At 40.8% G+C, this 17,298-nt stretch overlaps 1 protein-coding gene across 4 annotated transcripts in view; it reads left to right on the forward strand.

Moving 5' to 3' along the window:
- Window positions 1-319: 319 nt before the first annotated feature.
- The window catches only part of PCDH15 (protocadherin related 15), a gene marked incomplete at both ends in the record, with an annotated part of 369,409 nt that continues 352,430 nt past the window's right edge, over window positions 320-17,298 (forward strand). For all 4 annotated transcript variants that reach the window (XM_082486051.1, XM_082486048.1, XM_082486050.1 and 1 more), the window contains one exon: window positions 320-410. In XM_082486051.1, the coding sequence (XP_082342177.1) occupies window positions 320-410 (91 nt within the window). The remainder of the gene's footprint in view (window positions 411-17,298) is intronic.

Genomic DNA, 17,298 nt, shown 5'->3' on the forward strand with positions numbered 1-17,298 from the left:
TAGCAGGAAGAATAACACAAATACTTTGTTTTATGGAACTTAGAACTGATTTAAGTAAGGAACTTGCGTTTTCTTGACTTGTGGAGGCCTCTACATACATGATTATCAAGTTAACGAGCCCATATGTATGTATTGATGCTAATGCAATTAACCTAGCTTGTTTTAACAGAACCACTCTTATAAAGTCTATATGCCAGATGTAGTCCCGTAGTTACCTGTGCAATAGTTTGTAATTGCTCGCCTTTGTGTAGGTTGCTTGACTCACGCGGGTATCAAATCTTTCTTTTTCAGATCTGCCTTGAGTGAAGTTTGACAAAAAATGTTACAGCGGTTTTGTCTCTGGAAATGGTTAGCTGTAGGAACTGCAGTTGCTACTCTCCTAGCAGGTGGTTTGGCCCAGAATGATGAAGGTAAGGTTTTTGCCGTGGGGAGGGCTGGGATGATTCCGTGATTGCATTTTCATTCCTCCCCTGGAATTATTACTTTAAAAAGTAGTTTGATACTTGGTAGGAAAGGGAGGTTACAATAAGGAAAGAAAGATCTGGGTATGTTTCATGATTTTAAGCATCTGCTGATGATTATATTTCACAAAGCTGTTGATTTACCAGGCAAGGTAAAATCTTAAGTTATGTTTATTTAGTATTGGACTCTCGCATTAAAATTTGTTTCCTCTTACTCATTGAACACATACTTCACTTTGCTTTATTTGTAAATCGGCAGTTACAGGACTTGGAACAGGAGTTTGAGAGAGATTGTTAATCAGCTGTGTACAGATCTGACCAAAAACTTGACAACAAGACCCCCACTGAGGGTCTTCTCGAGAAACAATACTTCAGAAATCCTGAAACGTGACACCAGCAGCTCATGTTAATCCTCACAGCATCTTTGTTAAATTTAAGAGATACCAGAAATGTGTTCTACCAATTCTATATAGTAAGAAAAAATTACAGACCTGGATAACTGATTACGATCTGTTCTTTTGAACAATTTAAAGTTGACGAGCTGAGTTTGACAGAGTTGTTCTTAAATACTGTTAAGAATAATGAGGGGGATAAATAAAAACTAAGTATGGTTTCAGAATGTCTGTAATGAATTTGGTTATCATAAGTGGCACTTACGCTTTCCATGTAGGTGAGCTGTAGTAGTACATATTTATGACTTACTCTTGCAGCTGCATTTTCTTTTAGAAAACTATTTTGGCAGTTATGAAGTACAGTAATTTTGCTTTTGTGAGAAGTCTTCAATCCTACTTGAGTTTTGCTTAGGTTTTTTGGTATCGAGTAGAAATTTTATTTTTCTTGCTCTATTAATTGTTCTCTAAATGTCCTTTTATTCCCTCCCATCTCCCAGCTCAACCCTACGTTGTATTTGATGTCCGTAATATACGAGAAAACTCATTATTTTATCCATTTTTATACGCTGTCATTATAGCTGTCATTCTTGACACTGAAGTGAATTGTATGGGGTGCTTGTATTTCGGATACTTGATCTATGCTTGGATACAATTACCTTCCTCTTTAGTCATTTCTTCTAGCAGCGGAGTTGGGGCCATTAGGGCTTTGCGGCATTGGACTTGTGATGGTTGACAAATGGTCTTTGAGCAGCAAAATGCTAGATTGGAGGGAGGAGAGGCTGCATGGCAGCAGGATGTCCCCCGGCACAGAAGGAGACGGCTGCTGGAGAGCAGCGGGAATAAGATGAAGGGAGGAGGGGGAAGCAGGATGATAGGACTGCACTGGGCCACGTCCCTTCTGGGGTTATGAAAAGAGAGCGTTTGTGGTAGGCTGAAAATACAAAGCAATACTTTTTACTGTGATCTTGTTTGTACTCATACAGGCGACATCATAACATTCATCCAAAAAAAAAAAAAAAAGACATCTTTGATCAAAATAACATTCTGAATTTCAGCTGAATACTGATTTCGAGTTACACATGAACAATGCTGAAGTGTGCAAAACATGTGGCACAGATGCCCCAGAAGGGATTGTAGTAGGCAGTTTGATGTTTCAAAATAGGAAAACAGATTCCTCGGGTTTCAATTTTTGTTCCTTTCTACTACTTATATGACAAATTTCCATGTTAATTAGTGTCCCTGTCTCAAAGAGTATGCAGAGTGTACCTTTCTGTTACAGGTGATTTGGAGGAAGGGAAAGGTACTTGTCCATGGTTATGTATAAAGCTATTACTCGTTAATGATAGTGAAAACATATATAGCGACTTGGAACGGCTGTAAACGTGTAGTTGCAGTTAGTGATCTGGTGTCCATAAAACTGTTTGTTGCCTGATGGGATCGCACGGTAGGAGAGGGTCCGCGTGACTTCTTCAGTTCTGTGTCAGAAGTTATTGTGAGCAGGTGAAAATTGCATCACTGACAGATAGCAATGGCAGCAGAAACACAGCTAATTAGATTTCTTTTTGTTATTTAAATTGCCTTGCACCACTTTTACTTTTATTGGCTTCTCGCATTGAATGCTTGCAAAAATTCTATGAAAACTTGCCAATAAAGCTTTTGCTTGTGTCGCTAGGAAATGGAGAAGACGTGAAAATACAGCCTCTCAGCCTTCTCTTCTCCAGGTGGAGCAGCCCCAGGGCTCTCAGCCTTTCCTCATATGAGAGATGCTCCAGTCCCCTGAGCATCTTTATAGCCTCTGCTGGACTCTCTCCAGCAGTTCTCTGTCCTTCTTGAACTGGGGAGCCCAGAACCGGACACAGCACTCCAGCTGTGGCCTCACCAGAGCAAAGTAGAGGGGGAGGATGACCTCTCTCGACCTGCTGGCCACAATCTGCTTGATGCACCCCATTGTGTTCTCCCCCATTGTTTAATGCACCCCATAGCGTTCTCTTGTGTATTCTGACCAGAGGAGCTTTGCTTTTCAATGAACATAACTTTGATGCACGTAGCCAAGAGTATTGTTACTTTACTGGGGGGAAAAGTTTAGAAATGCTGTTGCTTGAGGAACATGCAGCACCCTGATACCAACTTGAGCACAGACTGATTTTCCCCCCCACATCCCAAGTTCAGGAAAGGGTAAATTTAGGTATAAGTTCTTCTGGTGTCTTCAAGGTACTTTGTATAAATTCCGTGGTGTTATAGTAGAGGAAAATAAAAATTATAGAAATTAATTTAAGCCAGGTTGGGGTACTGGTTACTCAACAATTGCCACCCAGCTAATGAGGCAATGCTTATAAAAACAATTACTTTGAAATACGTTTCTTGCAGCTCAATAGAAAACTATGTTCTGTACTTACATCACTGCAGAGAAGTACTTTGGCATGCCCCAGGACTGGTAAAGTTGTTCTAATTTGCAATAACAAAATTTGTAATCTAACATATAACATATAAAAGATGCATTCTTTTAGCAATTGCAATTTATAAACAGTGTAGTTATTTTAACAGCAGAGCAATCATGAATACAAACAGGAGAAATCAATTACGGCAGAAATTATAACCTATTTCTTTGCAGCTAGCGTGCAAATAAGCTGTTTTCACGGTTGTAGCTGTGCATATTGAGTTAGTTGCATGTCTCTCTCACTGCATTTTGCTCCCTTAGCTCATACTTTCTCAATTTCAGATGTTTTTGCTTGACCTCCTGAGTCATCAAATCTTCCCCAGCCACAGCAATTAACGATGTTACAAAGTAGCCTTAAAAACTTCATCAAGGACTGCCTTGGAAATAGTTAGGCCGCTTTCTCCCTGTGCTTATTAGAAAGCTTCCCCAGAATCTCATGTGTTGGTTTGGCTGGATGCCATTGTCTTGTAGAAGTGAGACAATTGATTCATGGCTAGCTGAGAGTGCCTGCGCAGTCTTTCCGCTCAGGTAATGCGTTCCCATTGCTGGTGTTTCTGCTCCCCAGCCAAAGGAACATTTAGAGACCGGTAATCCCCCCTTTTGGTTTTTGCTTGCTGAACGTCTCTGTAGGCTGCCCTTGCGAAGTAGCTTTTCCTTCCCCTCGTGGTCCCGGTACTCCTGCTGTGTCCCACTTTCGGCTAAATTCCTCTCTTGAACGTGGTTGATGGCATTTGTATTTTGCGTTCAGGTGACATCCTGGCAGTTCCCTACGATGCCCGCTGTGCTTTGCTGCCTCTACTGGAGTTACTCCACTCAGTAAAGTGTATTTCATGCATTGGCTGTGCTGTACCGTCATACAGCTCTGTCTTTTTCGATTGGCGTCCGTACCTGATGAGCACGGGCCTTTAAGGACTTTTTTCCACAGCATGTTTTCGTCAGCGGTGCCTAAGTGACATGCAAAGCAACATCAAATTTGTGCTCAAGTTTTGTTTCCGTTTGTGCCATTGATGAATTTGTGTCCTGCATTTTTTGTCCCAAGTTTTCAGTGAGCTGAAATTTCCGTCATGCGTCATACTCGTTTGTTAGAGAAGTCTGTCGCCTTTCAGGACAAAGTACCCAGGGGAACTCGGTCTGCTTGTCATCTCGTTTTAGCCATCTCTTCAGGTGGTACTTAGAATTTTCATACTACCCATTCTTTCCATCATAATCACTTCCTTTGGGGGGATGCGAAATCTGTTGATGAAATGCAAATACTTTATATCTACTGTAGTCCCTTTGTATTAAAAACCCAATTCTTTTGTTAGGCAGTTATCACATTTGTCTCGTTGTACCGTTGATGAACCCATTCAGTGTTTTCTTCCAATGATTTCTTTGTATTATTCTTCTGCTCAATCATACGGTACACCAGAATAAATGTAAAAGGGTGGGTAACATGGGGGTTGTGTTGTGATTTTTTTTTTTTTTTTTTTTAAAGAAATAAATGTGGTTTTATGATTTCTGCCGCTGCTAGTTGGCTCTTTTCCAAGCAGGAGAAAAACTGCAAAGATTTTTTATTTTATTTCCTTCCCCCTAGTAATATTTTAGCTTAAGTAAAAGTAGAAAAGTCAGTTGTAGCCTTGCAATATGTGAAATTAGGTCAGCTACAATCTCTCTTATTTTTTCAGTGGTACTTTATTAGGTTTAGAGACAAACTCTGAAGCTAAAAGAAGCAGTGAGGAGGAAGGTGGAAACCCAGGATCCAATTCCTTTCCTTTTTTTTTTTCCTTTATTAACATGTATGTGACTAGAAGAAACACTTCAGCAGCAGTCTTTTGGTCAGTAGAAAGGCTTCTGAATTTAAAAGCTGTGCACGCTTTCATGCCACACCAAACCAATCCAGCAAAAATGATCATTTGATAATTAACAGATGTAATAGTCTTTAGCATTTCGACTTGTCATAAAGGGTATGGCAGCGAACCCAGGGGTACCAATAATTTACTCTTGAAAGATGAAAGAAAGGTGAAAATAATTCTCATCACTGTTTAAAAACAAAAGAAAACCAAAAGCAAACACGAAGATCCACCAACAAAAGTTGCAACGATTCTGTTACTAGGATTTTCTCAAGTGTTGAATGGGATTGTGAATCTGATGATCTGTTTAATATAATGGTGTCTTTGAAGGATTTTTGAAGATAGTAATTTGTTGGGGCTGCTTTTAACCTGTTGACTTATTTTGCCTTTTTTAATACACAAATGAATAAAAGGTTTGAGAAGTCCCTTATGTTTCACTTGAGGTTTTTTAGCTGTAAAACAAGAATACTGACAAAAGTCCTCAGTTAATACACTTGGAAGTCCTTATCTCGTAATGCAGGTGCAAATTTGGATTGTGTTTTCAGGAGTTCTTGGGGGGGCAGGAGGGGAAAGGCTGGGCTTGCAAAGGCTGCCTGTGTTCCCCTGCACAGCTTGACACAGCTCTCCCCTCTGTCCCTGCATCTCAGCTGACTCGGGGACGCGTTACACCACCCTGTCACGTCACAGCCAAAAATGTCAGTGCTTGAATTCCACTTGCAGTTGGTATGGAAGCACTACTTATGTTGTAATGTATGGTGAAGTAGGAATGATGTGTTCTGATTTTTTTTTTTTTTTTTTTTAAACTTTTCAAATTTATGGGTGAATTCAGACTTGGCACCAAAGTAGTATGATGTTATCTTCTAATTTTCTAGTTCCAGGCTCATTTTCCTTACTCTAGCCTGTGGAACAGGAGATGTGCCGTTGACATTTTCACTGTGGAATATGGATCTGTCACTGACAGCTCAATGGCTTTTGTTGAATTCTGAGCTATTAGTTGGATCTTTTCTCAGGGTATAGGACTTGCTGGCAAGAGTGCCTCTGCAAGACAAAGATTTCATGCTTGGGAAGCTTGAAGGAAGCAACCTTCCAGTCCCTAAAGGGGGCCTACAGGAGAGCTGGGGAGGGAGTTTTTACAAGGGCACGTAGTGATAGGATGAGGGGGAATGGTTTCAAACTGGAAAAGAGATTTAGATGAGAGATTAGGAAGAAATTTTTCCCTGTGAGAGTGGTGAGCCCCTGGCGCAGGTTGCCCAGAGAGGCTGTGGCTGCCCCATCCCTGGAGGTGTTCAAGGCCAGGTTGGACGGGGCTCGGAGCAACCTGGGCTGGTGGGAGGTGTCCCTGCTCAGGGCAGGGGGTTGAGACTAGATGATCTTCAAGGTCCTTTCCAACCCAAACCATTCTGTGATTCTATGAATACATGTTAGTGTTTTCATTGCAGTCTAATTTACCATGTAGGTGGTAAACATAATCTCGTTTTGGTTGAAATATTAGATACTAGATACTGCTTTTTGTCCTTAAGCTAATTCAGCCCCATGAAGGCCTGAATCAACATGGATTTTGGGGGCCGGGAGGGCAGGTATAGACTTGTCTGGGATAAAATATGCAGTAGGGAGAAATTGAGGAAATAATTGACTTCAGTGGGAATTGGTGGAAAACTGATCGTTACGTATCCCAAATAGTTCGCATCACGGTGCATGCATTAAGCTTGTGTTGGACATCAAGCACTTACCCAAATATGTATTTCACTTCATAGAGGTTAAGCAGATACTTTTTTATCAGGATGTAAGGAATAACCACTGAAATGGTCTTTATGCTGAGTGGGAGATTGCTTTTTACATAAGGAGTTTCCAGTGGAAAACATAACAGTGCGATTCACTTTCGCTGCCAGGATTGTTCAGGCATAAGCTTCTTCAGCTCTTTTTCTGCTGCATTAGTTACTATTAGTAACTAACAGTAACCTCTATTAGCTCCTGTCTTTTATTCAACCTAACAGAGTCTTATGCTACAAAAAATGAATAACTAACGGGCCTTACAAATCACTTTAAGAGGCTGCTTGAAAAATAAAATAGTTTCAGATCTTGATGTATTACTGTTGGGCAGGAGATTAACTCGGCAAAACGCGTATTGGAATACACGTAGCTCATTTCTCATTCCCTGAGCCCCGTACTGTATGTGGCCGGTGAAAGAAGAGAAATGCAAACAGGTGGTTGCCCCGGGGCGGCCTGGGAAAGCCTCCGTTCTTCAGAACAGTGGTCATTTGTTTGTTTTATGGGAACTTGCTGCTTTTGGTTGGGAGCTCTGGCAGGTTGCTCTCTAGTGGTCCTAAAGGGAAAAGAGCTGTCCTTGATGTCTTAGAATTGGAGTTCAGCCATTAGTTCTTCTCAAAGGGTTTAGTTCTTCAAAGTGTAACTGGTGGGGACGTCTTGAGGTGCCACTAGCAACGCTTTGAGTCTGCAGGAGATCGTTTCCCCTTTGGCAAGAGGCAAGTTAAAGTCAGGAATTGTGGGCATCAGAAACAAGGTTCGTATTAGGTAATGCGCAAATTGCAGCCCTCGGTCTCCTGGCAGAAGTGACCGAATACCCTGCGTGCTCCCTGTGATGGATGAGGCAGGAAGCCGCTTGTTGAGAAGCAGCAAATCCCAGATCCCAGCATCCTTGGAAGAAGCAGACTGTGGGATGTAGCTGGGAACGAGCCTCTTCTAGGCACTGGCCTACCAAGTACTTTCTGCTCAGCCTTATTTTTCGGCACACGAGGCGGCCTGTGTTGGATTGCCGGGGTTATATGGTTGCAAGCATCGCTGTTATTTGAGTCACCTCAGACTTGGCCGACCTGAGCCATCCCGTGGTGTGGGAAAGCTGTGAATAGCGAGCTGGTGCTTTTCCTCCAAGGAACGGGTGCCCTTCCTTAAGGCAAGATTGACATATGGGAAGGGAAGGTCTGGTGCAGGGCAAGCAGAAACCCTCGCAAAAGCACACCGGCACAGCTTGTGTTCCCTCTGTAAGGGTGGCTTGGACTTTGGGACTTTCATCAACTATAACTCCAGTCGTACTGAGCTGAGCTTCTAAAAATCAGCAACAGTCTGTGCGTTTGTGTTGGTTTATAGCCACAAAGCGTGTGTGCTGGGCAGAGCTGACCCCTGTATTGCTCGTTCTTGTGCTTCAGTGGTAATGTTTGAAAGAGTCTTGAGTGCAGTGATTTATCTGTGTAACTTAATTTGACAATATAGTCTTTTGACATAGAATTAGAGTAAGGAATCCAGGTTTTCTAGAGTACTGTATCTGTTTGATATCCTTCTCCTGTCCAGGTTTCACAGAACAAATTTACCACTTCCATTGAAACAAATTCCTTCTAGCCAAGAGAGACGGTGCGCTGACATGCTGTGAATTGGTTTTGAATCACTTCAAATGCCCAGTTTTAATTCAGTTCAATTAATTTCCCTATCAGGAGCAGCATTCTTTACTGCATCAATGAGCATAAGTTTTTTCTGCTTTATTATTTGGCAAAGACGGGACTGAACAGTGGGTTATTGCAAGGTCACCTCCAGTCACAGTAGCAATAGATATAAAGTTTTAAGTAATTAGTACAGGAAAAGATCAGTAGTACTGTAACTAAGTTGTGGAAAAAATGAAGTGGGGAATCTTTTTTCAGAGGAGATTTTGGCTTGCTTTGTTGATTGCTTGAGAAGCATGGACTTCGACTTAGGAAGGCTTTAAAAGAGGGGTTTGGGTTTTTCAGCGCTCTGAGAAGGACTGAGCTTCTGCAGCGTCCCGAGTCCGTGCCCCAGCCGATGGGGCCGCTGCTGTGTGTGTGTGTCATAGGAGCAGAGTCGTGTTTGGGCAATAACCGTAAAGGATGAGCTCTCGCAGCTCATCTTAATGCATTCATTTTACAGTAATCGTTTTCAGATTAGGGGATCATTACTGTTCAGCTGTTGTCTATCATTAAATATAGACAGTGTTTTTCTTGACGAAAGCTCATGTAAACTCAGTCAATTGCTAGGGATTTGTATGGAATGCTTGCGGCGGGGAAGCGCCTGGCGATTTGAACCTAAAACCAGAAACAACCACCAAAAACCCCCAAACCGAACACCTTCCCCTGCTTTTCCACAAATATTGCTGTAGTTTTTGAAGTAACTGCAGTTTGTAACTATTTGCCTATAGCGTGGGGTGAATAAATGCCTTTGACTTTTGCAAGAGGTAAGACTATGATGTTAATATTCAATGTGAACTTAAATAGAGCAAATCGAATGGACCCAGAAAGATTTTTGTCTTGAAGACTTTTGCCCTTATGCGCAGATGTGATCACTGGGTTTCCTCTCTCACTCGCATCTCTTCTAGGGAATCTCTGTTGAAAAATAAGAATATTTTTTTTTAGATGGAGAAAGGAAAACTCTTGGGTCAACAGAAGAAAGCAGTAGATGGAAAAAAACAACAACAAAAAAACCCCAACAACAGAAAAACAACAACAACAACAAAAAAAGTCCAAGAGTCTTACTGAGTTCAGTTTAAAAAAAGTAAGAAAAAAATCGGTCCTGTATTCCAGTATTTCTTAGACAGTGTGTTGTGCCTTAAATTGCTGTGGAGGTGAATAGATTCCGTATGTAGGCTACAATGAACAGAAGTCAAATATAATTTAAATAATGTGAAATTATCGTGAAGCACCTAGTTAAGACTGATTGCAAAATGAAGGGCTGAGGAGGTGAAAAAGGAAGCAAGGGAGAGAACTTGTGCTCTCAAATTGGATTTATAGATGAATGGGATTTCACTGGAAATGAAGGCTAACCAAACCTAGTCCACGTTATCCTAGAAAGCAGAAGGATGGGCGTTGTGGTACGATTTTGAGTGTGTTTACCAACAATGCAATTTCAGTTTTCATTTTTTCCAATTCGGTAGTGGCAAGCATTATTGCTTCTCATTTGAGAAACGTCTAAATGGGGGTTCTATTCAAGGCGGTGTAATCTGTTTAGGCATTTTTAAACCTATTCCTGCAGAGCAGTAAATAGCTTGCTTACATTGTTTGCTTTGCTTGATCCTGTATTAGAGTTTTAGTCACTGATATTTCAGCTGCTGATTATTTTGCTGGAAATACTGATGCAATGTTAAGTACTTGATTTATTTGTCCCTTAAAATAAGTCAGATGGTGCTGTGTGGTACTACTTGTTGAAAAAAACAAGTTATCACCAAAATAATTATTGTTCCTCTTCATTTGCTAGAATGAGCTGTTTGTATTTACTCAATTATACTGACAAGAAGGGTTTTCTGTTAGGAGTATCATCTTGTTTTGGAACATCATTGGTATGAGCAGCCTACATGTAATTCTGGTACTGCAAGTGGTTCCCTGACTTTAAGGATATATAATGGAACAGCTTATTATTTGACCTGGTGTTCAAATCTCGTGTGAGACTAATTTCACAGTTTATTTCTAAACTGGGTTTTTTAAAAAGCCTTATTTGTTGCGTCCTAAAGAGGAGCATGCAGTTGTAAGCAGCTAGGGGCCTCCCTCATTAAAAGTCTCATCTGAACCTCCAGATGGTCTAAGCTTAAAACAAGGCACGTATCGTTGCCTGAAGTTGTATCGATGGTAGTTTGGTGGTTTTCTTTGAGACTGGTTGGCCAATGCAGGCTGGTCGTGTTTCTTGAGACATAGCTGGGCTTTTTATTCTGTTTGGTTTTGCAAAGGAATAACACAGCACAAAAATTAATTACTCAAAAAAAAGCCCCACCCCATCATAGTACGTTTTGAAAGTTTTCAGGAAAAAAACCACCAAAGGAAAACAAAGTGGACTATTTTTTGTCCCCATAGTATAGCTGATGATGATACTGGATGACAGAGCAGTTGATGTGTTACATTGTTATGAGTCTGTGGTGATTATATTGTTCTCTCCCATCTTCTTTCATAGAAACAATAGGTTTTATTCGTCTTTGCAAATAATTCTTGACTCATCAGACTGTTTTCCCCCCCTGACATGATTGGGATTCTGCCACATGAATCATGTAACGTGATTCTGCGATAATGGCTAGTATTAGATGAAACTGCAGTAAATGACACCTTTCAAAAATTCCCTTAAATTGTTTCTCTGTTTATTTGGCAATAATAGTTATGAACAATACGACACCTGACGGTAGGAGCTCCAAATAAATCTCGCTTGCAGTGTCGGTCTGTTCTGTGAACAGGCTCACACAACATCAGCAGTTGGGCGATGCGTGTGTGAGTGTTCGTGCCCTCACCTTGTCAGCACTTAGTAGTGCGTGCAGAGAAATGAATCCCCTCTAAAATGAAATGAGTCCCACTCCTCAGGAGATGGGGAGTAGTTCCCTGTAGCTGATGTTCATTAGGACGACTGCTTTACAATTTGGAAATGAGATTTGTACCACTATTATTAGCTGTAATCCCATGGTATCTGGTGTTTTATCTTGAGGTTTTGTAAATGTATAAAGATGAAAACCGGTACGTTCAAGCTGGTGCTGTGATTTTCCCCAAAGTTTTTGGCTTCAAAACTGTAGGAAGGGGTGCTAAAGGGCTTTTTGAGCCATTGGTGTAGACCGTTCTGTTTAGGATGCAAAGTTTCAATTACACAAGTCAGAAAATTCAGCTCTGTTTCTCTTTCTTCAGTGCTTTTTTTTTTGTGTCCTTCCAAGTTTTCCTTTACTGCTTTTTATTGCAAAATTAATTGAAGAAAAATCTGGGTACTGTTCTTTATTAGCTTTCTAACGATTTGAAGTTTGTTATAAAGTCTTCCGTGCTAAATATAAGACAGAAGTATTTATCAATGCAGAACAGGAATTTTCTGGTAAGAGGCTCTAGAGAGAGATTTGTGATGCTTCCCTACTGAGAAGCATTTTAAGGGTTATGTGAGCCCTTTTTTTTTGAGCTAGGCTACAGTACAGGTGTTGCTAAAGTGGAAAAAGATGTTATGTGGCTTGGTTTGTTGTTTTTTTTTTTAAATATTGTGAATACCATCTCATTTGCTAAGTACTGCTTTGTAAATGAGAGGTGGAAGTTTGAAGTTCTTCGTGTGTGTAGGTACATTTTGTGACCTGCCTGTTCCACTGACCCCATTACTAGTTGGTTTTTGCGTTGGGGGGTGAAGAAAAAAATGTGCTTGTACATTATTTGTACTTGAACATGCCATATATCTGGTATTTTATAACATATGCAACTGTTGCAAATTTTCATGGCCTGAAATTTCAGTAGGAGACATTAATCAGTCAAAGATGTTATTTTACAGTCCTTATTGATAGCGATTTTGTTTACAGTTTCGTCTTCACTAAAATGCCATGTTCTGTAAGATGCATTTCTTATGAGATGCTCACAAAGTGTGTTTATTCTGATAGGAAATCTATTCCAGTTCAATTAAATGGGGCATCTGCAGTTCCCGCTAAACGTAATGAATACAGTATGTGAAGATGCTTTCATTTGGTAGAGATAGGGTTAGGAGCATCAACGTGATTATTTGTATGTCTTCTATGCAGGAAAAAACCAACCAACCCCCAAAGAATAAACCCAGAACAAAATACCTTGCCAAAAAACTTGCCGCCTCTTTGCTTGTCCCATGTAGGTCTATGAAGTTGTGGTATTTCATTAGTTAGAGCTTCACACGACGAAGCTAAAGACAAGCCCATAGATCTGTTTGTTTTCTGGTGCTGTTAGAATTATGAGCTGTTGTGTTGACCTTAACGCTCAAATTTTGGTTATCTTGGAGAGGGGGGAAAAAAAGAGGGATTTTAAAGTGAAAATTTACCAGTAGTTTAGAAGAAAATAAGCAATACTCTGTCACTGACCGCACTATGAGATTGAGGATCCTGCGACCACAAAACCCAGCAGTCTGCTTTGCTCGGGATGGGCTGGAAATGCTCTTTGAGATCTCCCTGACAGTATCTCAAAGGTACACCAGTGGTGTCCATTTCTGAAATCTCAAGTGCACAAACCTGCAGGAAGCAATATTATTTTTCCTTTAATGAGCTTCAGCACACGAGCAATTAAGAAGGCATAATTGAATGAAGCTAATCAGGAAGACACAGAAGCTTGCCTCTGGGATGCTGCTCGAGTCAATTGCTCCTCATATCTACAGTTTGATCTGTTTAGTTAATAACACCAGTGGGTATAGTGGCACGGGCTAGTGGTTTTACAGCTCCAGGGGCTTAGTGGTTTTGTTTTGTTTTGTCTTCGAGCCTTAGTCTTTTTATCCTGCTAAGGAGGTGGTGATTAACAGGCGATGAGAGTCTCCTCGTGGCTGATAATGTTCTGGGTGCTCAAAGAAACGTGGTCGAGACTACTGTATGTTAAACGTCTTTGAATTGGTTGGTGTACAAACTGCAGGTAAAGCCAGATGCTTACAGGCATGGTCTTCACACTGCTCCATATAATCAGTGAACCTGTTGTTTTCTGATGATTAAAATAGTTATGAAGGTACTGACACAGAAAGATAAACTGAGTGAATGGCTTCAGATAAATGACTGTTTTCTTCGTTATCCAGAAATAAGCCTATACTGAACTGGAATCTCACACACACACAAAAAACAACAAAAAACCAAAAAATACAAATTTATATTTAAAGAACATGAACAATCATACATAGAAAATAATAATTTAAAAGCCCCATAGCTGCGCTCAACTGTTATCGGACAGTCCTTGCGGGTAGAACCTTTGGATGATTAAGTACGAGAGGTACGAAAAGAAAGTATCCCACCTGCTTGTTCTTCCAGTATCATCAATGGCTTGGCATTTATTTTCATTTGTGCATCTGGCTAATATAAAATTAATCAGCCTCTCCATTACAGTCAGCCTGGGTCCAAAGTAGAAGCCGAGTACTTTTGTGTCAGGTGTGCTACTTTATCAGTGCCTGTGTGCTAGATAAAAAAAGTAGGGTTGAGTGGGATTAGGAGGAGGGGAATGGTCTTTGGCACTGCTGGCTGCTCAGAATGCCTGTTAAACCTACAGAAATATCTGTACGATCACGGTCTCATATGCGGGATTGTTTTCTGTGCTAGCTCATAGCTGGAAACCTTACAGGGAGAATTTGAACGCTCACCTATATCCCTGTATTTCCAGCTGCAGAGATCAAACCAAGTCCGGCTTGGAGGCATCGCGTCTGTCCTCCTGCTGATGGCCTCTGTGCAGCTCGTGGGTCCAAATATATTATTATATTGTTGTGATTTAAGAAAAAACGTATTTTCTTTGCTGCCCATCCTTGCTGATGTAAAACTGGCATGCTGTTTTGAAAAGCGTTTGCGTGTACGTATGTATGTGGAGGGGAAGGAGAGATCAGTGACGGGCAGGAGCTGACACCCCCTTGGCACTTCTAGTTTTTCAGAGAAGCAGAGGCACTGCGGAGAACCGTAGCTGTACAAGAACAGATGCTCAATCTGAATTTCTGCCATCAAATGTCTTATTCTTTTTTTTTTTTTTTTATTGAAATTTTGATAGTCTTAGCAATAAGAAGCTGAAGTTGCATTTTGAGTACAGGTAAATTTACATATTATTAGCACCAGGAGCAGTAGATTTTTTTTAACTGGTTTTATGATATTTCTTTGCTGTTTGGTATCTTGGGAAGCACGAGGGTACCACTGTTGTCTGTTTTAGGAAAAGATATTTTTTTTTTCCACGTGTTCAACTCTCCCAGAGATTAGTGACAGACAGAGAGGGATTTCGATGGTAATCAGCGTGTCCTATAAGGTGTTTATTTTTGTAACTGTTTTCTAAGGAGGTAAAAATTGTGATGTAAATATTTTGAGGGTTTGGAGTCTTATTGCAAGACATATGAAATGTCTTTTCCAATGTAGCGGAAATGTATCTACTCTTTTTGCAGTTTATCTGTTATTTGATGATAAAGGTTTCAGACAGCAGATGTACCATGCTTAGACTTTATTTTCACTAGTGTTATTAAAAAAAACCCCAAAACACAAAAAAATTTGTCCTGTTTAAAGTCTATAAGTTTCTGAAAGAAGTCTTTTAGCGTTTAGAGCTTGGCGAGCGCCTGCACCAGCATCAGCTGCTTTGCTTGGCTTTAACACTGTTTTGGGGGTGCTTGGCACGTTTTGAGGATCCTCTCCAGACGGGTGCTAATGACCGCTGTCTGCTGAAGGGCACCGGGTCAAACAGTCCTCTGTCTCATCCCATACTTCTTTCCTTACGTAGCTGCTTATAGGGGAGATACCTAAAAACCTTAAATGTCTTAAAATAAATCTTAAATTGGTTCAAAGACAACAAAAGGCTTAACTTTTACATTTATCAAATCCTTTTTGAGTTAATAGGGCCCAAGCTTTCCAAACACGAGTATAATTATGGAAAATCTAGCAGGAGTAACAGGTGATGCCATAGACATGTTCTTTCATCTCAGGTTGTAGTTTGCGTATTAAATAGAAGATTCAAAAAAGAGGCTTGAGTTATACCTTCATGCTTTTCACCCAAAGGTTTTTTTCTAAAATACATTTTGAAGAAATAGTGAAGAAAGTACTAACTTTGCACGTAAGCTTTGTATTCCCCCCAGGCCCTGTGGTCTTTTCCAGACCAATTGTGTTTAGAACTGAGAGATGTCTTGTGATTTTACCTGGAAATGTAAGTAATAAACTGCGGGAGCAGGAAGACAAAGTACAACTTACGTAAGAACCGGTATGATTACCATTATAGATGGGAAGAATATTAATTATGAAATTAAGGTCGCATCATTTTTTGCTCAACAAAATAGGTATCAAAAATGTGCATCTAACCAGAAGAAAAACAAATAACTCTTTGTAGCTATTCAACATTAAAGTCCTTATTGCTTTTATAATTAACTCGGGTTCAGGCTGTTTAGACGCAGGCTGGATCTATGATGGGCAGAAAGCAGTTCAGACTTCAATTATTGAATCCATTGGACCATAATTTATTAAACAGATACTTCAAAGGGTGACGCTTGCTGTGAAGTCTTATTACTTTGCATTTTTCATGGATGAGGAATGTGCAAATGGATGTGACTCAGTGAGGTGGCGTGTAACAGCTGCACGGTATCTTAGATGCCTTAACCTTTTTTTGGGAAAGGACCTTCTATCCACGACATTGGAGCCCACTTTCCGCTCGCAGCTCTGTACCTTCTCACCCAGGCTGCCGGGGCAGCATTTTCCAGATCCTTGCTTAATTAAGTTTTACATCTGTGGATATGTGTCAACATCCTCTATGCAAAAATAAGTTAACTTTATGAAGCCACAGGAACTTGATTATAAGTAGTGAGATCATTACGTGCTATTTCCTGGATTCTGCTGCTACATGTGTGCTTGGAAATATGCTTAAGAACAGATTTGGGCCCCTTTTATGGCTTTTCTGGCCTTTTTTTGGTTCCTAACGTTGGACACGATGTTTTCTATGTGAAATATCTAAAGCTTTGTGCTTTCAAAACTGTCTGTCTTACTTCAAGACACTGTTCAATGGTGATTAAGTCCTGATTTAGTTAAGGCACATTATCAGGGTCTGTGTTTTAAATGTGAAAACCTCCAGGTCGCGCAGATGGTTGTTTCAGAGGGGACGGCATAGGGGATACTTCGGTGTGTCTGGACAGTCCAGCGGAGTCCCGTGGCTGTAGGAGGTGGTAGCTTGTCCTCCCAGAACAGGATTGCGTTTGCCACGGAGAAAGAGGGAGAAAATTTGTACCGCGCTGTTGGAATTAAGATGCAGTTGTGGAAGTCTCTTGACTGGCTAATTTTAGCAGCGTTTGAGTGAGTACTCAAGGAGCTGGAGGAGTAGGGTGTCTTTAAGGCAAAGGAGTTGTCTTGCTTCCCTTCATTTCCGTGAAGGGCGCAGCGGGGTATTGCTTTACCGAGCAGCAAAGCGACTTCCTCACCTTCTGTCACTGCTGCTTGATGTCTTGATTAAATTACAGGAAGATGTTGATCAACATTGACTTCATTAGAGATGTCATGAGAAAGATATTTATAGGAACAATATGTAAATGTTCACAAAATTGCTAGTTAATTACCTGAAACATAAACAATCCTAGAACTGGCGGGTTAATTAGCGCCGCCTGTTTTCGGTGGAGATAGGCGTGGGTTACCCGCTGTAGATTTGGCACATCTGGTACCGAGCGGAATTTTCTTGAACTATTGAAATATTTACAGCACCTGCTGCTCAGCGTGGGAGAGGTGACTTCCAAGGAGCAAACCCAGCTTCTTGTTGTTCTGCCACCGAAGGACTCTGACAACTTGC

Source organism: Vanellus vanellus, assembly GCF_965231255.1.
Source record: "Vanellus vanellus genome assembly, chromosome: 7".
NCBI lineage: Eukaryota > Metazoa > Chordata > Aves > Charadriiformes > Charadriidae > Vanellus > Vanellus vanellus.